This window comes from Dreissena polymorpha, chromosome 7 (assembly GCF_020536995.1).
Source record: "Dreissena polymorpha isolate Duluth1 chromosome 7, UMN_Dpol_1.0, whole genome shotgun sequence".
In the NCBI taxonomy this organism is placed as follows: domain Eukaryota; kingdom Metazoa; phylum Mollusca; class Bivalvia; order Myida; family Dreissenidae; genus Dreissena; species Dreissena polymorpha.
Window position 1 is genome coordinate 1,137,830 of NC_068361.1, and position 24,345 is coordinate 1,162,174.

A 24,345-nucleotide genomic window follows, 5' to 3' on the forward strand; every position below is an offset into this window, starting at 1 on the left:
TTTAGTTGGTCGCGTTATTACAGACAACCCAGTAGTCCAACAATATTATTGTTTTATAGAGCTTCACTAGTAGTTCTACCCTTCTTTGATTGTATGATAAAACGTCTACCTTCTACACGACATTGTTTGTGTTCATGTGTTTCCAATAATTAAATGGTTCTTTCAACACAAGAATAACCAACATACGATTTAGGGTGGGGCCGTTTCATCAAAGATCGTACGACAATCTTAATTTACGACCAAATTTTGGAGACTGAAGATACAAAACCTGTTCATCAATATGCATTCAAAATATAACCATATGTGAGAAAATAATGATATGAATAGATATACGGTTCAATAATAGTATTATTATTTGGTGTTACGTTAAAATGCTTCTTTGAAATATGTCTCGTATTCCAATTTTGTCGTAAGATCGATGATGAAACGGACCCGGTTTGGAATTTACAACACTATTTATCCATATTAAAATGACAAAATAAAAACAGCATTAGCGGTACACCTAAACGAGCAAATAATTTGCCAAAGTACAATTTTTTTATTTCTGCTCCGCTTTTTTATAATGTATGTATATGTATGCAGGTGTTCCTGTTTGTCGACTCGCTGACTTGTATAATTTCTTTTGCAAATACATACAGTCACATTTTCACAGTCGAATAATTTTATTGTGCCATTTGTTTCAGCAAGATTTACTATATGAATCAGACAAGTACAATGAGGTGGTTGTGGTCTGACCTTTTTTATTGGCATGAGTAAAGGCCTAGGATAATCGGAGCGCTTAAATAGCGAAAAGAGAATGGCGTCGCGAGAGTGAATGAAAAACCATTTATAATACGAGAAAACGTATGAATAGTTGCATGGCCATATAGAAAGTACCTACTTAATTGTTTAAAAGAAGTTTGATAGCGAGTTTTCAGCTGAAAACCAACAACATCAACACACAAAAATAGGAGAGTGTATGTCTCTAGTATTTATTCCCCTATATAACAGTTGCGAACAGTAATCAACATGTGTGACAGTGTCTAAAGTTGTATTTATTCCAAGAAAAAAAATATATTCAGTAAAATTTATATATTTTGAGCTGTTTAGGCAAATATATAAATCCATTACAAGCATGTTATACACATTCTTTTAATTATTACATTCAACATGTGTTGTCGTCAAATTCGTGAATCTCTTTCGCTAATGTGTGTTTTCTCAATGATAGCTGGATAAAAAATCAACATAAGTAGAAGTCTGCGTTCATCTTCGTCCTTTTCCTATTCGTTTAGAAGCAGGAAGTCAATCGACAGATACGTCACTGTGTTCATCAATCTCTTCGATGTACAAAATGTAGTTTTATTCGACTGTTATGACAACTTAACAAGTCAGTTTATTTGGTGGTTTGACTTTTATGATTGTGTTATTGTCAGTAATTAGCGCATCGCAAAAACAAAATATAAAAAAGAAGTAAAATATTCCGAGACTAAATTTACACTTCAGTGCTCTGACCTATGCGTATTATTACTCTTAATTTGTTAGAATTTGAATAGAATCTACATTGAGTACGAATTACAATCTCGTGAATAATAATTGTTCAGTTTATCATCATTACATGTCATATTATAACAATCAATAACAGATTCTATAGAGCAGACTGTAATCTAGTGTAGGTTACGCATGCGCAATTAATTTCCTTCTATATTACATATTAAATAGTTGAAGTTCGATATCAAGTTTTACCATGATTAAGCGCATACCTACCATATCATCATGCATCATTGGAAAGATAAATGCATAATCTTTTGAAATTAATGCATGTAATTAAATTCTATACGTGCCAACTAAAAATATTTACCTTAGAATAGGCAAACCGGTTTTGACAGCTGTGCAGACAACCATTTTGGGCTCAAATAGTATGACCTACTTTCAAAGCCGGGAACCATCAACACAAAAAGTAGAGCACAAAAATGGCTTATTTTCTTATGGCTTACAAATATACCTTCAAGTTGATACCAAAACTAGCCATTTGCAATGTATTTTACAAATCCTAGGCAGCATGCACTCAACAATGTGTGCTAGGTATCAAACTGACTGCATGTAACCCTAAAAACAGGAGTCCCGGTTTGGGGTTATGTGAACTGTATATCCCAGTGTGTATTTGTCATCAGAAATTGAGTACGTTCAGCTTTTTGGCATGCGTATTCACCGGAACAGATTAAGATGCCGACTAAACTATTGACTAAACTCTTAATTGTATGATGTTTATTTAATAAACACCATTCGCCTGCTAACTGTATAAAAAAAATCATTTTATAAACTATATTCATCTTCTTCCGTACAATATTGTTGTTTTTAAATTGCGATTGAGAACTAATGAAGCCCTATAAATCTGCATCCAGTTGACATTGACATATGCATACGATAATGTGCATTATAGAAAATATTATATAACTAATGAAGCCCTATCGATCTGCGTGGCGTGAACACATAGATAGTGATTATAAGGACTGTTTTGAATTAAATGCGATATGAACACCTAATCATCTACGTCTAAACACTCTTACAAGGTTCTTAAATGGGGTTAATTTTGACAAAAAAAATAATGTAGCCTTATCAATCTGCATGTGTTCCGACACCCTTGACAGTTTTATATTTGTTTTATTCCGCAGCTTAGATTTACATGTGCTTATCAGCTCTTAATTGCATGAATTAAGTAATGTTACCCTTATCAGTCTTAGTCGAGTCAACACCTAGAGGGTGCGTATTCGATCTGTATTGTATTGGATACGTACAGTTTGTAGTAAACGCTCATCGTCTGCGTCCAAAAAGTATGATCAGATTCTCGCACGCGTTTCCTTGAGAACGTATGAATCCGCTTCGAAGAAGTTGTTGTTTATGAAAACATTGAAAATCATCGAAGAAAACTGGAAAACACATGTTGCTCTATGCCAAAATATCCTTTTTTTAAATCTAAAATCTGTTTTGAATTATACATATTTTTGTTTGTAATATATTGCAATTGAAGTCAAATAACTGCTATGATACATATAATCTATCGTCATTTTGAATAAACGAAGACATTGATTAAAATACACAAGATGGTTTTTAAAATGACTGTATGCATATATTGCAGTAATGCTGTATTATTGATTGCGATTTCATTATATGCATTCTGTATCAATTATTGCGATAAATCTATGCCGATTTTGCAGATTTTGAATCATTTATTGTGAGTTAAGATAATTGATTGAGTCTTGTGTTTTGTCTGTTTTAGGCACAATGGATGAATTCCAATGCATTTACTGTGATTTTTCAACTTATTGTTATTGCTGTCCTTTGGTTGGCTGATGGGGGACATGTTTTTACTCAGGTCAAGTGGTGCTTCAGCAGAGATAGTTTTCATAGGGGTTGACGGGCAATTTACCGTAGCAAAACTACTGTCCAAGCCAAAAACTTCTATTGACTCGTCCGCCATGTTTCTGTAAAATAGCAATAATTTAGTACTAGATTAATGTTTCCTAAGAAATGCAGAGAGTTAATATAAATTACTAAAATAATCATTGCAGAGAATTAATATAAATCACCACAATAATCATTACTATCACTCACATCATGATGATGATCATCATCGTTATCATCAGTTAAGTTGGTATCATCATTAGAAACAGCAACACCACCATAAGCAGAAGCATAAACTGTTCGTAATGGAGAGATGTGTTAAATTACGTATGACCTAAGAAAGAAACAAAAAACGATATTTTCTTCAAGTTTATAATTGAAGGATAGCCTTGATTTTGGATGATTTAGAATTTGCATAATTTTTCAAAACAATAGGCACATGTATATAATGTACACTTACGTGTGCGAATTACTGAAATCCCGTTTTACCATAGGCCATGCAACAGTGGCAATATCATGAATGCATATTAATATAGACCGAAGTTTAAGCTGAAATACATTTGAAATAAATAACGGACAGAAGTACCTGGAAATTATATTCCTTAAAGCCACACACCTTGAAATGAAAAACATGTTAATCAATACATATAGATGTAATTTGAAAGTGTGCAAAATTGTCATTAAATCTTTAGTCTAGTTTGCTAGTATTTTTTTTTAAATTTTAAAACCGAAAGTAGGATTTCTATACGTATACGTCCATTTCAACAAACGCGATTATTTTTTAAGTTTTAAAGCGCAAAAAGACGGATTTCTACATTGTGACCACAAGATATATTCTGATTGGCATATATAAAATTAAATCTATAGCCTAGTTAGCAAGTAATTTATTATTTTTTTAAATTATAAAACCGAAAGTATGATTTCTAAACGAATACGTTCATTTCTACAAACACGATTATTTTTAAGATTTAAAGCGCAAAAAAGACGGATTTGTACCTTGTAACCACCATATATATTCTTATTGGCGTAGATAAAATTAAATCTATAGCCTAGTTAGCAAGTAATTTATTATTTTTCAAACGATACCGCTTTTAAAACCGAAAGTAGGATCTCTAGACGTATACATCCATTTCTACAAACGCAATTATTTTTTTCAGTTTTAAAGCGCACAAAAGACGGATTTCTACATTGTAACCACCATATATATTCTAATTGGCATATATAAAATATGTTTATTATTTATACTTAAATTTACTCTGCCAAATAAGTTGTGTGGCTTTAAACCGAAAAGAGTATTACAAAATCTCCACAGTCTCTTTACTTTTATTAACCAAAACTTGTATATGCATGTGTGTGCCAGCTATATATTTATAGATTACACATGCTAACTTTGTTTTTTACTAAGATTAACCGCCAGTTTTAACAAAGGTAATCAATGAAGTGAATGAAACTGTTCGTAGGTGTTTAAAACATTTAGGAAGACGAAATATTGATGTAATAAAATAAAATAATTAACTTCAATCACATATTGAAAATCCCAATAATTGATACATAATAATCGCTATAATCATACAAATGACTGATTCAGTTTATGCAATAATTGATACAGAAGTAGAAGCACACGTGTGTAGTTTTAAATGCATACCGGTATATCTGATGTAAGAAAGAATCCCTAAAAAATACGTTGCACTGATCGAAAGTGCACATTCTTAATGTAACATCTGATGTTTAAATAGTTCTTGTTATTTGTTAAAACGCCAGTACAACAAAGATTTCAAAACTAGATCATGACAATCTGACGAGTTGTTCGATGATCAGTAACGCATTTAATCCTTATTTAATTTATACGATGCATAACAGCATGCCCGAGAAATCTGCATTCAAATCTGAATATTAATTACTGTTTGAAGACCATCATAATGACAAAAAAATGAAAACAAAAAACCTTTCTAGCAACGCACGTATGCCAAATATTTATTTCGACATGGTAATCACATCGCAACATCCGGGTACGAATCGGTTTATACACTGTGATATTGATTTGATCGCGACGGAGAACTTATGAAGCATAATAAATGCATGCGTTTCGACAACCTTCAAAGGGCATATCGTAGCTTTTTATAAAGTGTGAATTTGCAATAGAAAAATAATAAAGCCCTATAAATTAAAAATGGTATTATTTTATTATCATATATTCCGTTCGGCCTAAGATCCAAATGATCGATAAGGTCATAAATTTATTCGTAATCGAATAACGCAATATAATTTTCTTTTATCATATACATTTGTTGTAATTAGTTATTATAAGATGAAGTTCGTGTAAATAATACGTTTTAAAAACGTCATTTGTATGTGCATCTAGGGAGACGTACGCGTCATTAGTTATGGTATGATTGATTGAATGTTCTAGCCGGTAATTAATGAGTCATCGTGATGGTAACTGTAAATAGTTGTTCAATTCACCATACGCATCGCTTTCGTACGGAATCCGGATAGTGACATCTATAATCTCGCCCTTGTTTCATCAAGGGCGACACACGACGCGATACACAATATTTTGCGCAAACACGAAGCGACACACGATATTTTGCGCGATACAAGAAACGACGCGCGAGAATGTACAACGAAATATCGCCCTTGTGAAGGTAGTCTAAAAGGCGATATATCGTGGTAAATATCGCGTGTCGCTTCGTGTATCGCGCAAACTATTGTGTGTCGCTTCGTGTATTGCGCAAAATTTCGTGTGTCGCTTCAAGTATTGCGCAAAATATCGTGTCTCGCGTTCTAAGGGCGACACACGAAACACGGAGCGACACATGATATTTTGCGCAACACACGAAGCGATAACCGATATCTTGCGCGATACTCAAAGCAACACACGATATTTTGCGCGATACATGAAGCGACACACGATATTTTGTGCGATACACGAATCGACAAGCGATATTTACCACGATGTATCGCCTTTTGGGCTACCTACACAAAGGCGATATAACGTGGTACATTCTCGCGCGTCGCTTCGTGTATCACGCAAAATACAGTGTGTCGCGCAAAATATCGTGTGTCGCTTTGAGTACGTACGTACGTTTGTATGTGTGTATGACATGATTTACATATTAGATATATTTAGTTTCATCACTGAACAATTGATATATATGCATCACGCACATTAACCCATTGAACATTTACCAATAAGGTGAACTCATTTGTATCATAATTCAGGTCATTAATAAAACGACTTTATAATAATATGATGAAACTGTGCATAACTTTTTTTTTCAAATAGCAAGTCATTAATTCAAACTTGTATATGCAATCTAAAATTAAGTTCCACATAAGTAATGATTTTAAATAATATATTTAATGTATGTCACATAAATAATTATCGTTTTAAAAAAAATCATTATTTATGTGTTTCTCACCCTACTGCAAATTCTTCTAATCGTATGCCTTGTAAATAAATTAGTAAATTTTAGATGTGCAGCTGCAATATTAGAAGCAATGATTTATTCCCTTTAAAACTTACCATGTTAACCAGTTCATAACACTATAGTCCAACCTCTATCTTAAACCATTACTTATAAATTGTATAATGCATATATAATGTAGGCTATGAGCTTGCATAAGGTTTATTGCTGAATAAATGTTGTTGTTGTTCTGTGCATGTGTTGTTAGTTACACTATTTGCATTATTTGAAAATTACAATGTAAGATGATCAAAGAACATAAAGTCATTGACGATAACTTTTTTGATAAACTGAACCTTTCAATTGTTGTAAACACGAGTATCGACAACGTACACCAATAATGTTATAGAAGTGTAATTTCCCCCAACGTATATTTTCTTTATCTTCAAATTTAACTTGAAACACCTGTTGCCTTAAAAAGTTGCATTATACTTTTACAGCATTCTTTTAATACTTATCATTTACTATAACGACGTGATATTTTTTACTTATTTCATTCATACGGCTGTTTTAAGGTATTCATCATACAAAATGTTAGCTTGTTCATTTAAAAGTACGACTATCCAAGTCACTGTATAGCGGCCTTTTCCATCACGTTTTGGTAAATTGACAAAATTTAAAAAAGTTGTTTCAGAAAAGCAAATTTTCGTTTTAGTTATGATATTTGTGAAGAAACAGTAACACTGAACATTTACCATGCTCTAAAATAGCCATTAAATGCATTTTTGTCGATTTAAATACCTGAAAATTATAAAGTGTTGCAACGCGAAACGATTAAATTATTAGGAGAGTTCTGTTGTTGTCGTTTTATTTTGTGAAACTACGAGGATTGCTTAGATAAAGTATAAAATACATCGTTCATTGTGTGAGGTCGGATGGCCGTGTGGCATAAATGATAAACTTTTACTCCAGGGGTGGTATTCCAGAAACATCTTAAGTCATTTCTTAAAAAATTTCACTTAAGTTAAAAATAACAATGTTTTGTATTTCTTTACTACATAAGGAAACACATGTGTTTTTGGTATTCCTAAAATAACATTGGCATAATTATGTTATTTACATGTATATCTTGATGCCAATCTATTGCAAAATGAAATGAAACACTTAAGAAAATTTCCCAATTTAAAGATAAGAATAAAATTTAACTTAAGATGCTTCTGGAATACGACCCCTGGACTCTAGGGGTCTATGGTTCGAGCCCTGCTGCGGGTTAATTTTTTTTATTTTTTTATTTTTTTTTTAATTTTTACTGGAGATTTTTATATACAATTTTTACATTTATTAATATAAAGCATTTAATGAAAAACTTCAAAACATGTCAAAATCTGTGAAAAGGCCTCTTTAAACGAATACATTACCTAAATGATAAATTTTATAAAACGACTGTATAGCTTTCGTTTGCTTGTACGTGTGCAAATATAAACATTTTACTGTCATAAAGAGCTTCTTATCGATTTCTAATCAAACAGCACATTTGTATTTAATAATAGTAATTTAATATATAAAATAAAATTCATTGCAAACGAAGATACCTCAATTAAATCGCCTACACTGTTTGCTATTTTAATTTCGTTCAAGTACATGGTACTTGACAAATCCACTAAATACTATATTATTATTATTGTTGCTGGATATTTTTTTAACGTCATAACTGTTGAGATATGATTAAAAAGGCATCGTTCCCTAATATTATTCGATGCCAGCTGTAGCTATAAGCGACGAAAATTAGCGACTCGGACAGGGTGGGCCATGGTTGCACGGTCTTTAGTGACAGCATTTATTTTACGACGAATTATACGTCTTTGCGAGAATGCTTGGCATTGCGAATGACGTCTCATACATAGCGGGTTGCTGGCCTATCTGTCTTCTTTATAAAGTTGAAATCCGTCCCCCGAGGTTTGTTGTTTTTCTTTTAAGAGAAGTAAAATTTATACAGAATTAAAGTACCTTGAGTGCATAAACATTATGTTATTAAGTGGTTGCATGTGTTGATGACTTGCATTTGTATGCACTTTGTTTTCGGCATGATGAGCGTGAGTACATTATTGTAATTAATAAACCCTGATATAACACTTTAGCTCCATTAATTTAATGGTACATTACTTCTTTAATGTAATATAGACCGTATATGCACGTTAGATTGTTAATTGGTCTCTGCTTTATAGGGAACCTTCATTTATAAAACCCGATTTATAAGCACGATATTATCGTTGTCTAGACGCATACTAATAGGGGTTCATTTGTTCCCCAGTACTATTAAATCCGTATAAGAACATGATTATATTCTATGGACACAGATAATTTGATGTTTATTAGTATGTTGATGCAATTGATACAGTATAAAGAACCTCAATAAATTCACCCGATGCAGATTGATTGGGTTACATCAGCTCATAATGCAAGTAAGACCATATAATCGCATGTGGATGTTAATTGGCCGCAGATTAATATGGATCCATCACTGATTTAACCCGATTTAAACCAAATAAGCACGATGTGGACGTTGTCCGGATGCTGTTGCTTGTTGTTGATTTTTGAGAGGGGGGGGGGCTTATTAGTTCTACATATACAGTGATAAAAAAAACGTATAAGAACACGCGGAGATTTTATGGACGTACAGAACAAGAAGTAACGTAGTTTTTTTATGCAATTAATAGCATTTAAGCACAATCAATGTGTTGACCTTACGCAAATTGATAGGGATCTATTAGCTCTATAATGCACGTGCGACCGTATGTGAATGTTAACTGGGTGCAGATAAGCTTTATACTCATCATTTAACCCGAATATATAAAGAATACTAGGTCGGTGCCGAATAAAGCGACGTTTATTTTGCGAGGCTTAGAAATCTTAACAATGAGCCTTTGTATCAAATTGTTTGTTTTGTTGAATCTTATTCGATTTTACTAAAATTATTACCTTATAGTTGATTCCGAGTAATATGACCATCCTCCACACATGACTGATATAAGAGTCCGCCGCGCGTGACAAATACAGTATACTTCAGCATTGCCGAAATAAAGGAAAATATATCCCACAGTGGTTTATTTCGAAAATGCACGTCTGATGATGGGATAAAACCGTATACGCAGGATGTGAACAACGTTGTCTGGACGCAGATTAATAGGCGCTTATTAGTTTCCAAACGATTTAACACCCGTATACGCGTAGATTGTACATAAATAGAAGTCCATGAGTTATCCCATGCATAAATAGCGTATAAGCTCACCCATTTTGATGACGCAGACTGATAGGGTTCAACCCCCGGGATAACTTCCTCTATACGGGTATATAGGGGTGTGCCGAAAACATGGGGTGTGTTTTTCGACAAAAATTATAGATATGGGTATGGTTTTGAGCATCTTAGTATAGATATGGGTATTGAAATCAGAAATTTGCTTGTACATAAATGCATATAGATTTGAATGTATCAGTATCAAAATGGGTATGATAAATTTCATTCTTGTATATGAATGGGTATAACAAGTTTTATAAAGTTGTATGATACATATATGAAATTTACAAATGAGCATATAACAGCAAATTCAATAAGTATACTGTGTTTATAATTTTATATGATAGAGATTAAAATTCTAGTATGAAATGTGTCCTGTTTATCAAACTCTTGTATTGAAATGGATCCACTTTTTCAATGGTATCGTATACAAATGAGTCTGCTTTTTCAAAACTCTTGTATCAAAATGGGTCTACTTTATCAGAGTTCCGGTATAAAAATGGGTCACATTTCGGTAGTCTCAGTGGGAAACCCCTACCCTAAAATTTGGGAAGTTACCCCCCCCCCCCCGGGATGCGACCAAATTTAACAAATCTGGATAACTCTTATCCCGCGGTTAACTTTTGGTTATCTTCAATTTTATGATAAGATAACGAAAAGTTATCCGCTGGATAAGAGTTATCCAGATTTTTACAATTGTCTACAGGTGTATAAAAGATACAAATAAAACCTCTGAAAAAACAACCGTATTTTGTTTACTCAGTTTAGTATTTTTTTATATAAAGAAACCAGATTTATGAAGCGTATTGGCGCGTAATCGAGATAAAGCTGACGTCCTCTATATTGACTTCCGGTAATACAAGTTTGTTTGGTACATGATAAGACGCTGAGTTTAAGATATTACTGAAAACAAATGATTGAAAATAATTAATTGAATAACGATTCGTCAAATATAAATAGATGAACAATAAACAAAGATCATTTGTTTGTAGAAAGTTGATAGATACCGGCTGGATATATTTGCACAGAAAGGCCAGTGTAGATATTTTCTTGCAAGTAAAATGGCGGATGAAACCGGAGACACAATCGAACGTCATTTTACGTCGGTCTCGTCGAACCACACGATATCTCAGAAACGACGTCGTAGCCTGGCATTTAACATTTGTTTGTCAAATCTATCAGACGTGTTTTCAAGAGCTCTCGAAGAAAGAAAGATATTCACGGAATTATGGAGTCAATAAACGAAACAAAGGTAAAGAATAACTTATGGAAGCGTCTGTCCCGAGGAGTAGGAACAGAACATGTGAGCGCGTTAGCGGCACGCTTTAGAAAGCTGTTTTCGGATTTAGCTGCCTGTGTCAGACCCGCTCGGTCCACGTTCCCCGACGGTGATACCAAATCGCCAACAAAAGGAGGGGAGTCCAACACAAATCCTATCTTCAGAGGGCCCCAAATCACCGTTCCTTGGACAAGTCCCGTGTTCGCATACCACACATCTGGGTACATCACAAATGCCGAGGTGAATGCTCAGGTGAAACTGCTGGAACTCAGGTTCCGAAAGCAGTCCGAGATCCTGTCGAGGCACGAGCATCGGACTTCCGTTCTGCACAAGATTTCAGCCACCCTTATTCCGTATTTCAACGATGAGAAAGTGGCCGAAATGGCCGATCTAGTTGAGAAAATCAAACTGCGCCGGTTCAGCTCGAAGTCGGGCCCAGGTGAGGCTAAATATAGGAACATGTATTCAATTGTTTTTGATTGTCAACAAGGATATTTTATGTTGTCCGTCCACCGTCTTGTTACCTTTACACCATTGGCCAATGTCAAGTTTAAGAAGTTAGAGGGGACGATTGAACTTTACCGGTATGCAACACTTCACATCAAACAGCGTACCCTAACCCAAACCCTAACCCTTAACACCTAACACATAACAACTTACGCAACACCTTATAATCCTTTTTATCCTATATATTTCCTTAGTATCGGGGGCTACCGCCCCGAAACCCCAGCTTTGTCGATAGTGGTAAACAACTGCGTACCGGTAGAGTTCAATCTAGCCAGTTAAAGTTTTGAGAGGTAAAATGCCTTCATTATAAAACATTCTTTACCAAAACACTTGTCTGATAAACATCATGCTGTACCTGCCATGTTTATATTTCACACCATACATTTATTGAAACAACCCATATACTATTAATAGATAATATAAGATAACAGACACCAAGCAAATGCATTTTTATAAGAGCTTTGTTTACAGCAGACGGTTATACCAGCTCCCCAACAATACGAGAGAAGCCCATGTCAAATCCAATCTACAAAGAGACCGAAATCACCGTTCCTTGGACTGGACCCGTGTTAGCTTACCACACATCTGGGTACATCACAAATGCCGACCTGAAGACTCAGGTGGACCTGCTGGAACTCAGGTTCCGGAAGCAGTCCGAGATACTGGCGAGGCACGGGCATCGGACCTCCGTTCTGCAGAAGATTACAAGAAATAAAAATGGGTCACATTTCGGAAGATTTAGTGGAACACCGCTACCCTAAAATTTGGGAAGTTACCGGGGGGGGGGGGGGGGATCAACTATAGGCGAATGGACGTATAAGCGCATGTCGATGTAAACTGAACCAATAACTTATAAACCCGAGTTAAACATAATGCGAACGTTGTCTGGATGCAGATTTAAAGGTGCTCAATACTTCACCAACGCTATAACACCCGTATAAAACTTGCGAAGAAACGCAGAGACGCAGGTAAATAGAAGTTACAGGATCTGCACTATAAATCTGTATTTAGAACTCCATAATATGGTGTGCATGTCTGCATATAACGCATCAAATCTGCACTATAAATCTGTATTCAGAACTCCATATGGTGTGCATGTCTGCATCTAACGCATCAAATTGTTGTCGCAGCAGAATAGAGCTTCATAATTTTCAAAATCCATTTGAATCGAGCCCCAAAATAAACACCTCGCACTGTTCATTACGTGGTACACAATCTGCATTAAAAAACTGTTTCACAAATTCAATATGTTGTGCACGTCTGCATATAACACTAACCATTTTTTTCTCTTTTCGCCATCTTGATGTTTATTATTATATGACTTCATCGATTGAAAATGTGATTTGTCATATGATGTTATTCATTGAATATTGCGTATGGAGTAGGACTTCTGTACCTTTTGTGGCACTCGCAGATAAAGGATCAGAGTAAAGATGGATAATCAATTAGATAACTAGAGATTTTACGACTAGTGATAAGATAACGAATAGTGACTGACAAGGACATATATAAATGACTGTTTTTATGTGAAAAAAATTAATATGTAAATAATTCAATGTTTTAGTGTATTTAGCTTAAGAATTAATTGTTGTGTTGGCACCGTCTGTCGGCTACCAGACGGACCGGCATTTCAAATTGTTATAGTCATAGGCGCTCGATGTCAATGACAATGTGTTTATTTTATTTATTGATTTATTTATTTTTAGTTACATGTTGTTTATTATAATGCATACACATACTAAATTAATAAAAATCTTCGGACAAAACGTCTTTTTAAAAAAGATAGTTCGACTATGTACATAGATATTGACAAGGTAAATCACTCGCCATTTTCTAAAACAACGGAAGTGCATAATTAAATCGCTGTCACCCCGCTCGCTTATTGAAATGCGCGCGCAGGCCGGGAACCTCGCTCTTTCTCTATCTACTTTCAGTTTCAACAGAAACATCCACAGACGATGTAATAAATCCTTGTCACTTTTGTTTCACTCAATTAATTGGGCAATCAACAAAAGATATTGTAAATTGCAAACACATGAATCATTCCTAACCAATTGTTTAACTTGATTTCGTCTGCCATGGTGATTTCCGGAAAAAAATTAGCATGTCAAAAATCAAATCTGGCGCCCATAGTGTTAAGTGGCTGTTATTTTGTATAAATAGCGAGGTTCCCGGCCTGTAGGAAACCGTGCTAAATTTTAATAAGCTTAATGCTATTTAATTTTGAATTGTTTATAGCAATTGCTTATTTAGTGTTATATAAAATGGTGATGTGCAGAGTTATTGAATCATTTGTATTTAGATATTCATTTAGATTTTCAAATTGGCAATTAAGATAACTAAGAATAAAATGTCCGAACCTCCCTCTAAGCGAAGGCGCGTGGAATAGTCTCTAGAAGACAAAATCAAACTGATCAAAGAGTCTTAGATGTTGCCTAAGCCTAGGCACAAGATGCTGTCAGAGAAATATAAAGTAGAAAAGTCGACGATAGGAGATATCGTGTGAAAAAAGTCTGTGTACATGTCTGATTTGGAAAACAACTCTTCGCTTAACAAACGTCGGTTCAACAATGAGATGAAATTTGAAGTGATCAATACAATTGTATGGGACTGGTTGTGTATTGTAAGGCCTACTAAGTTATTACCGATCTCTGATCCGATCATACAGAATAAGGCACCGGGCTTTTCTAAGAAACTAAGAATAAGTGACTTAAAAGCGTCGAATGGGTGGCTGTGTCGTTGGAAGATACGGTATGACATTAAAGCATTCAAAGTGTGCGGAGAGAGTGCCAGTGTGGATTAATTTGGTGTGAACAGTTTTAAGGACATAATAAGTAACTTTATTGTAGATGTAATATATAAATAAACTATTAAAATTTGCTGAAAGTGTGTGCTTTGTTCACATTATGCTATGCAATTGACCTTCTAAAAGTAAAATAGTCAATTGCCCCTATAAACCGGAATCCTCTCTAAAACGAAAATAATCTCGGTCCCGGGGGTGTCCGGTTTCGAGGGGTTCCACTGTATTTGATTATGCATCCAAGTTTGTTGTACCCTTGTAGCTTGGGTTTGAATGAATAAACATGCAGCCACATACGCTTTGCGTTACATGATGTACATCGGCTTAACTACAAAATAATGTCCTAAGTGAAAAAACAAATGGAAATGATATTTTAATACATTCATAAATCTCTAGGATTTTTATAAGTTGTGCTACTGTGACAATCTGCTCATTTTAAAAAAGATGGAAAGTGGACACAATTTAGACCAAACATCGGAGATGGACTGGGACGATACGGACACCACGCATTTCAATTGTTAAGTTACACTGTGATTTCATGTTCAAATGTCCGCTAAAAATAAAAGACGAAGAAACCTAATTTAGTTATTTAAAGGACGTTCATGAGTACATGAGCACTAACTATTGACCTGGCCCCGTGTTCACAAAACGATTTTGCAATTGAAAATTGATTTTAATTGATTTTCATTTTTGCCTATCAACTACAATGGCAATCCATTTTCAATGACAAGTAAAATCGATTTTCGATTGCAAAAAATGTTTTGTGAACACGGGGCCAGTACTTGAAACATCATTGTGATCATTTTGAACAATATTGCAAACCCAAGTCTAACATAATTTACTCCAGATATGTTTTCAAGACAAGAATACTAAAGGATTAGTAAACATTACAACAATTTGCTTTATATGTGCGATTATAAAAGTCACATAAAATACTAAAAACAACGAATATTTCGTTAAATATTTCGTAAAATAAAGCAAACCCATAAAAAATCAGTGTTCCTTATAATGATAGCCAAAATTTAAACGCTAGATGTGGTCTGGTAACAGAGATTTAACGATATTCATCATGCTCGTTTATTAATTATTTTTTGTGTGACAATGTAATTTAACGCGACGACATCCGAACATTTACGAGCGAACGCGAGATGGGCTTCGGGTAGCTCATGAGAACTACGTCGTGCTTCCGATGCTACCCGAAGCCAATCACGCGTTTGCTCGTAAATGTTCGGATATCGTCGCGGCAAATTCACATGAACTATATTAGTTTGATTATGATTTTACTTTAAAAATGTTGTTCTCTTACCTGAACAGGTTTATTAACTTATACAAATTGTGATTACAACAGTACTGTTCAGTGTTTGTTTACGTCCTTGCAAATTTTAAGGAATTTAATATTGATTCAAATATATATTTTGTGACAAATATTTGTTTTTATTAACAAAATACAAACACATTTAAAACTCATTTAACAGCTAATATTCCAAATCTGACATTTAAACTAACCCAATAGTTATTGTCAGTTCCAGAAAAATCTTAAAGCTTACCTCTTCCTCTTTTCTTATTCTTGTATGGTATCTTGATTTCGATGGATTTACATTACACATCATTTGATCAATCTGTTGATAAGCGCAACTATTTATAATATTAAGATTTACTTTATTTCGTTTAAACTGCCACTTCACGTGTTTTAATAGCAATGATTTGTTACTGTATTTTTAAACACTAAGTATAAGACACAATCAGTGTTTGAGTTTGACAAACGAGAGTATTCTGTCAAATATTACACCCAAAACTCCACTTCTTCCGTTCCGTTTGAATAATATGTATTAGCCATTCACTGCGCAAATTTTAAGATGTGTACTAAAACATGAGATGGAAGGCCTTGACGTTTAGCCCTTTCCTGATACCATCGCGTCAAATAGTTCAAGATTGTACCCAATTGCGGATGGCACTCTCGAATGTGAGGAAACGCTACGCGCTCATTGTGTCTCGAAATCCTAACGGATAAAGACAACATGTCGTGCGCTAGCATAGTAAAAATGTCTGATTTATCCGTAAATAACATTCAATCAACGACCGGAAAACAGTAATTTCATTCGGTCATTCTCCCATAAAAAACGTACACGTATATTAAAAACATATTTTGACCAATCGAAACAGAAAAAGAACTTTATACTGATTGAATTAGGGTTGAATTTCGGTCTGGTGGACAAAGTCATAAATCAATAACTGACAATTTAAACTAGAGGATAATACAATTCAGATGTGGTTGTATTGTTTTGATGATCATGTGCGTGTCTTGTCAATATGCACAAAAAGTGTATCAAAACGTCTACATAAAACAATAATTTGCAAATTTGCAAAAACGGCATATATCAGTTAACCCTCTCTTGTCAGCAACTGTCTACTTTCGTCCAAACGCCTAATTAACTTACCATTTATTCCCAGTATAACACCTTCCTCAAAAATACACGAAATAAGTATCAAGCCCAACACTGGGCACTTTCTAGTCTGGACGATTCTCTACCCAGCAGTTATTAAAATCGAGGGTAGCCGATTGTTGCCCTGCCAAAAGCACCGGCATAAAGAATACGAAACGAGAGTAAATATGTTCGCCAGTAAAGATGTCTCAGAAGTCGGAGCTGGTTAATAAACACAAACTTAACTTACTGCACATAATTATCTGTAACTTTTACACAACAATTATAATTGTTTTCAGACTAACGTTTTCATATGTAAAACTCACACTATACCACTATGCGGATATTACTATTAGACTATAACTTTAATTGTTAATACCGTAATATAATTAAAGTAATTAAATATGTTTCTATAATCAGGAGCATGTTATAAACTAAATAAATCTTACAAGTTTTAAGTGTTGTATATATAACCTTTCATATAAATTGTGTTTAATGTCTAATTGCACAGTGCCTACCTGTCCAGTAAATCTGTTCAAATGTTCGGATAAAACAGACACATAAACAAGCTAAGATATAAAAGGTGTAGTCTCGTTGGTAGCGGGAGTGAAGTTTGAAACATCTTTGTATGCACACATCGAAAAAGCTTGACTCTAATTCTAATCGTATCCGTAGCAATACATGCAATTATTTCAACGACATAATCCGATATAACATGTTTAATATATGCTAATACAACATTTCCGAAAAGTTGTCATTTAAAATTTATCAATATATATTTCGAGTGTGAGGTTTCTGACAATAAACATCTTTGGCCAAGTTTGCTCTTTTAATAATCTATCGTTTCATTCCTTAATATGTATAAACAATCTGCACATTGTTTAAGTGTCCATCTGAGATAATGTCAATTAAACTTTCACTAATTAACATGAGCATCATCTATAACTAATTATCCGCGATTACAACAAGCAACGTTTAACAATAGCAAAACGGTTTAGTGTTTCACATACATATACTATCATTTATGGTTTGAATACTGCCCATAGGTTGTTGTTGGAGATTGCTATGGATGAGAATGGTCAGTGTTACTTGTCCAGGACTAGACACAATTTGTTTTGCTGAAACCAAATTATGAATGCCCTTGCGAATAAAGTAATTTGTCTTTCACACCAACACCTCCTAATTATCTTAAAGGTCAACGTTCATTTATTGGAATATGTTATTTAAAGTCGTAAAACCCTTGTTTGTTGTGATATTAATAAAACATAGTTGGTAGAGACGTAAGCTTGTAAAATTTCTAGAAGTCAGATTGTTTTAAAGTGTTTTAAAGCTGCACTTTCCATTAACCGTTAACAAATAAGTTTTCGATTGAACGGTACATTTAAAAGAAGTTTCTTTTTTAGCGAATAATTGAGTTAACTTAGACAGTTTCCTTTACCAAGACTATAACACATGTTAAGAGCAAAACAGGATCAAAGATCCAAATGCGTATGTATAAATATCTATGCAAACCGTATAAAGTTAGAAAATTCATATATGTAACAATTAGATTAAAATGTTCTTTGGAGTAAAACACTGTTAAAACTTTTTCTTTGTTAACTGCAAGAAACAAATATAGAATGCCTTTTGAAAACGTCCAGTGGTATAAATGTATTCAAATCGACAGATTATTACCCATGCAGAACACGGTGTGAAACAGTCTTTACTTTCCTGCACTTGTTAAAATGCGCCACGGACCATTGTTTTAAATAATGATGTTTTTCAAAACTTTGTGTTAGACAGTCTTTATAGTTTACACTTTGGTTCACATCGGATCTTCAAACTTCTTATTGCAGATGCTCTAGTCGACTTCACATCGATACGCTACTTTAAACATGTTCAAAGTTTACCTGTATGCAGCAGAACATGCGCATCGCCGAAATTCTTAGAAATTGAAGCATATGATTCTATTCGTTAATAGATTACTCAAATTCCGTTTCATCAACATTATGTTGCTATGCAACAGATTGTGCAATACAAAGATAACAACACATGTATGAGCTGAGCGTCTTGGTTTTTCATTGCAAATATTTGCTAGGTAGTAGAGTGTTGAATATATTCAAACCGTGCGCTTCGTGTGCTTGGCAGAATTATTATCCGTATCAATACTGCGTTTTATACGTGCGGGTCATACACATAATATGTTGCCTCTGAGAAACAAAATGTTGTTGTACATGCTTCTTTTAGTTTGTATTGAAACTGTTTCTTCAAATATTGTGAGTGAATCATCGACATCGAGAATTCTGCGAAGATTGGATAAACTTGAAGACGATGTGTTTATGATTCGAAATGATCTTATTGAAGACTTGAGAGATGAACTGCGTAATTTACGAAAAGATCTAAAAGAAGAAACAGAATTAAGAAGGGAGGACATTTCAACGCTTTCTAACATAATAACGGAATCTTCGGGACAGGTTGTTCTACACAAAAATATGGAAGATTCGAAAAGTCAACATGGGTCATATGATTGTGGAGCTATTTTGAGTAAATATGACAGTGTAATTAATGCGTTAAAGAGCGAAAAATCCGAAAACATATTGCTGCGAAAGGCATTTAACGAAATGAGAAAACAACACGACGACTTTAATTCTAGATTAAATAATGCGGAGGGAAATTTACGTTCAGAAATAGACACTATCAAGAATGAAACAATTGCGGGAATTAGCGCTACACAGAAACGTGTTAACGATATTCAAAAAGACATGAATGCTCTCTACGGGCTAATTCATTCAGATGAATCATTGACAAACCGTTCATTGAATGCTTTACAGAACATATCTGATATTAAATCAAATACTGCAAATCTTTCAACGTCGAATGAAATCTTGAAGAACGTAAGTGATGATATCATTCGACGTCAAAGTAAAAACATAAATTCTTGTGACGGTGTGGCGGTGAGTGGTGAATACGTAATTTATCCCATTTTCACAGCGACATTGACGGTATAACACGTTGTGGGATATACTTGCTTGTATTCAACACTGTGGAATATACCTGTCGCGTGCACGGACTACTTTTTAAATGACGTCATGCGATATGCGCTAAAATTAGGTCGATATTGTTTGGTTCATTGATCGAATTTTAAGGTCACCCATTAGAAGAAAATGTGCACATTTTGCAGAAAAACATATATCTGACATATTCACCAAAAGAAATGTTGAAATAAAATATGAAATTACACGATTTTTGTTTTGTTATTTTTTTATTTATAACAAAGTCGACAAAACTTAAGCTTCAAAATTATACGACCTTCAACCTTTAAAACTAGTCATATGACATAATTTTTCGCCATCCGTATAATGAATCAGCTGATTGATGGCGTCATAAAATGGCATACTTGTTGCGTCATTTTCCTCATTTTTTTGACTATTTATTATAAACGCGACTTATTTCACATTTTTTCTACATGTACTGTATGTCGACATATCTGAATTGTCAATTGATCACATTTTCCTTATTTCGTGTAATGTGCATTGCTTATAACCAAAGCATATACTTTTGACATTTAACTTAAATATTAAGAATGTACAACAAGCCATACACATATCGCACAGTTCATGAATAATCTGCTATGTTTGCTTTCCTATTTAATTCACGTTAGGCATAGAGCTGTGTAAAGTATAAGATGGTAAAAATAGCACCACACTGGAATTGGGAACGTCCCATTTTGTACACGGGTATTTTCTACTTATTTATCTGTTGTGTACTGGAATGTTTTCCATTCTTTGTGTATTTATATATTAAATTATTTTCTCGTACAATAAGGGCATTTACCATAGATAAATAAAACATTGTGCAAGTTTAAACATAATTATGTTTGTATGCAGAAATCTGCAAATGCAACCGAGTTTACCAACGGCTATTATTAGATAAACTGCTCCGGTTCATTTGAACAGCAGTAATGTAGAGTACATGACGTAGCGTGTGACGAAGAAGAAAGTTTATCGCGTTCATAAACTCATTTGAATAAAGTGATAGAATGGCATAAGGGTCTTTATTTAACTATGCTAAAATAATTATTAAAGACCCTAGATGCAAAATCGTCAATTATTGAGTTAAATGGATTATTAGATGGATTTTAAAGGATAATTAAAGGTAAGATACTAGTTCTTACGTGTTTTGATTTTTGTTTGTACTTTTGTCGTTCCCTGTTCTCGGGGAAATGATTTTAACATGGGCGCCATTGATGCATCGGATCACACACGGCATACCCATAACATTTTATAAAAAACACGTTCTGCGCGTCCTTAAATTCGTCCGAAGTCGGAAAACGTATTGCCCTATATATTTTGTCAAATAAAGTGTCAGTCGCTGCAATTGTCTGTTTACTCGTCAAAATTGTCAAGGTCTTCGATAGCTAAAGAAACTTCAGCGTACAGTTTATTTAGTATTGAAAGACCTGTACAAAGTCGCGCCAGTCAAAAATCATAAAAAGCGACATAAAGTTATGGTAGCCAGAACTAGGTCGTCGATGGTGTACATGTATGTTGACATCGACAGCATTTTGTCAGGAGCAATCGCCGCCATATTGGATTTGATCATTTTCTTTCGAAAATAAAATGAATTATAGTAAAGTAAAATCTTCTTTTCGCGGTCGTAATGTGTTAAAATTCGCATACTGCGTAAAATTGAATGTAGGCATATGGTGATATTTTTTACTTGTTTTACAGTTTGTGTGTGAATTTTTTAAAGACTATTTTGCGTACCAGAACAAATACATGTATATCACTACGCATGGTTACATTTGTTAGATTTTAAGCGCTTTTATGACTGAATTAAAATTATTGTTAAGGTTATTAGATCTATTTATGTTAAATGTCACGTTGAAAAAATCAAATGGGATAAATAGAATACTAGGATTAGCGTTGAATACAGAGAAGTTTATGTTGCTCGGCTCGAACACCGAAAGCGCTCGCCAAGGCTCGCGCTTCCGGCGTTCTAAGCCTCGCAACATAAACTTCTCTGTATTCAACGCTAACCTAGTATTCTCTATAAATCACACTTCCTACCCGTATGGTATGAAGGTTTATTGTGATGTGGACTCAAAGAACAAGGGTTGGATGGTTATTCAGAGGAGAATGGACGGGTCTGTGGATTTCAATCGCAGTTGGACCGATTACAAAGCTGGCTTCGGTTACTTGAGAGGCGAATTCTGGTTGGGAAATGAGCATATCTACCAGCTGATTAAGGAAAAATCGAGAGAGCTGAGGATCGATATGGAGAAGTTCGATGGAACAAAGCGGTATGCGTTGTATTCTGCCTTCAGTGTTTTATCTGAGTCTGAGAAGTATAAGCTCCATGTGGCCGGATACTCTGGAGACGCAGAAGACAGTTTAGAACGTGGTCATAATAATCAATCGTTTTCAACTTTCGATGTCGATAATGACCGATCGTCACGATGCTGTGCTTGCAAGTACGGAGGAGGTTGGTGGTATTACTCATGTTTCTACGTACATCTAAACGGAAAATACGTTACAGAAAAGGAGACGGTTCCTTACTTGGGAGGAATTCATTGGTATCACCTCACTTTGTACTATACATCTTTGAAATATGTGCAAATGAGCATACACTAAAAGTGCACTTTTATTTTTTATATACCATTTTACAAGGTATCGGAGCCAACATTAAAATGTACATATATCATTCGTTTATCGCCTTCGCAAACGATGTTACTAAATTTTAAAAATAAAATGTATTTACAAAATTCAACTTAAAATATATATGTGCTGTTACACAATCTTTATTAGTTTCTAATAAATTGTTTTACAAACATGTACAGAATATATAACCTAGACATTAGTCATATGATAAAAAAGGTCGAGCACAATCGTTATTTTGCCATTTATACGTAATTCATGCTTCTTCAAGTATTTATTCAGTGCTTCTGAGTTATCATATGATCACTATTTAAGTTCGCGCAGACAGACAAATGAAAAACAACCGTACAATTCGATAAACCAAAAAAAACCCTGATAACTTTGCACACAAAAAAGATTTATCAGAAGTGGTCAGACCACTCAATTGTTGCAATCTGTGGACAAGTTTTCTTATTTCGTGTCTTGTAAAAAAAATCTCTTAATGAAACAGCAACGGATAATTCGCATATTGCGTTTCGTATCAATTCTATAATAACCAGTCACAATTATTGTGACAGGCATAACAACGTGCAAAGTGCGAAAGAAAAAAAAATATATGCTTAAAGTGAAAATATTTAAGCGTTAGTGTTGGTGTTTTTCTTGAAAACCTCATACTAACTATGTATAGCATGTTGGCAACAAAATATCAATTTGACAAGTCTTCAACACTATAACAGTAATAATGTACTTGCTCCGTTGATCACATCAAAACTAGTTTATACCACATAAATTGAATTCGTGTCCGTAAATTTAGATGCATTTGTAATTTAAGAAACAGAACAAGAGCTGTCATCATAGGATGACATAAGCCCACGAAAAACGCTTTTTCGAAACCTAAACGCTTTTTCGAAACCAAAACGCATATTTCGAAACCTAAACGCGGAACCTTAGTTCAAGGTCAAAAAGGGTCAAAATTTGTGTGCGTATGGAAAGGCCTTGTCCATAAACACATGCATACCAAATATGAAGCTTACATCTGAAGCGACATAGAAGTTATGAGCATTTTTCGAAACCTAAACACAAAGTGTGACGGACAGACAAACAGACGGACGGAAATGCGATCACTATACGCCCACCTTCGCTTCGAGGGCATAATTAAGTTAATTATTAGTATGTATGCATATCAGTATACCAACATTTAAAAATAAGAACGTGTTAGATTATTATACACCTTTTGTGTGTACAATTGATGAAATACGCACGGAATTTGGTAGACGCTTTAAAAGACTATCTGTAAACCAACTATTCAGTGTAACAACATTGTAGAATTGATGATTATTATTGCAGCCGAATGCGCCTTTTTCTTGCAAAAAACTGTTAAGAAGATGAAATCAATTGAATATATAGTTTTTAACACGTATCATATTCAGGATGAGACCAATTACAAACTGACTGAATACATACTGGTTAATAGAAACTTCAATCATCCGCAGATGAAAGCCACGAGTCCAGTGATGTGAATACTTTGAATGTTAAACTGAACAGAAAAAACACCAATCACATGAATGCTGTCTCGTTTAAGTATATGCACATGTTTATAGCATTAACCATGGTTGATGCGTATGTGCCATGATTTGT

The 24,345-nt window shown here is 34.3% G+C and overlaps 2 protein-coding genes across 3 annotated transcripts; both read left to right on the forward strand.

Moving 5' to 3' along the window:
- Nucleotides 1-11,057: 11,057 nt before the first annotated feature.
- LOC127840170 (uncharacterized) lies at nt 11,058-14,814 on the forward strand. Of its 2 annotated transcripts, none has more exons than XM_052368666.1 (2): nt 11,058-11,801; nt 12,341-14,814. In XM_052368666.1, exons 1-2 carry the CDS (start codon nt 11,312-11,314, stop codon nt 12,628-12,630), a joined length of 780 nt encoding a protein of 259 aa, XP_052224626.1. In that variant the 5' UTR covers nt 11,058-11,311; the 3' UTR covers nt 12,631-14,814. The 2 variants fall into 2 exon arrangements, with proteins under 2 accessions (XP_052224626.1, XP_052224627.1); XM_052368667.1 differs by having other exon boundaries at nt 12,344-14,814.
- A 7,314-nt stretch (nt 14,815-22,128) lies between these two features.
- LOC127840171 (ryncolin-1-like) lies at nt 22,129-23,584 on the forward strand. The gene has a single exon (XM_052368668.1). The coding sequence runs from the start codon at nt 22,150-22,152 to the stop codon at nt 22,702-22,704; it is 555 nt and encodes a 184-aa protein (XP_052224628.1). The 5' UTR covers nt 22,129-22,149; the 3' UTR covers nt 22,705-23,584.
- Nucleotides 23,585-24,345: the final 761 nt, after the last annotated feature.

Coding starts and splice junctions, on each gene's coding strand:
- LOC127840171 (XM_052368668.1), top strand. CDS start 22,150: ATGAAGGTTTATTGTGATGTGGACTCAAAGAACAAGGGTTGGATGGTT.
- LOC127840170 (XM_052368666.1), top strand. CDS start 11,312: ATGGAGTCAATAAACGAAACAAAGGTAAAGAATAACTTATGGAAGCGT. Junction 11,802..12,340: donor CAGCTCGAAGTCGGGCCCAG/GTGAGGCTAAAT, acceptor CTTTGTTTACAG/CAGACGGTTATACCAGCTCC.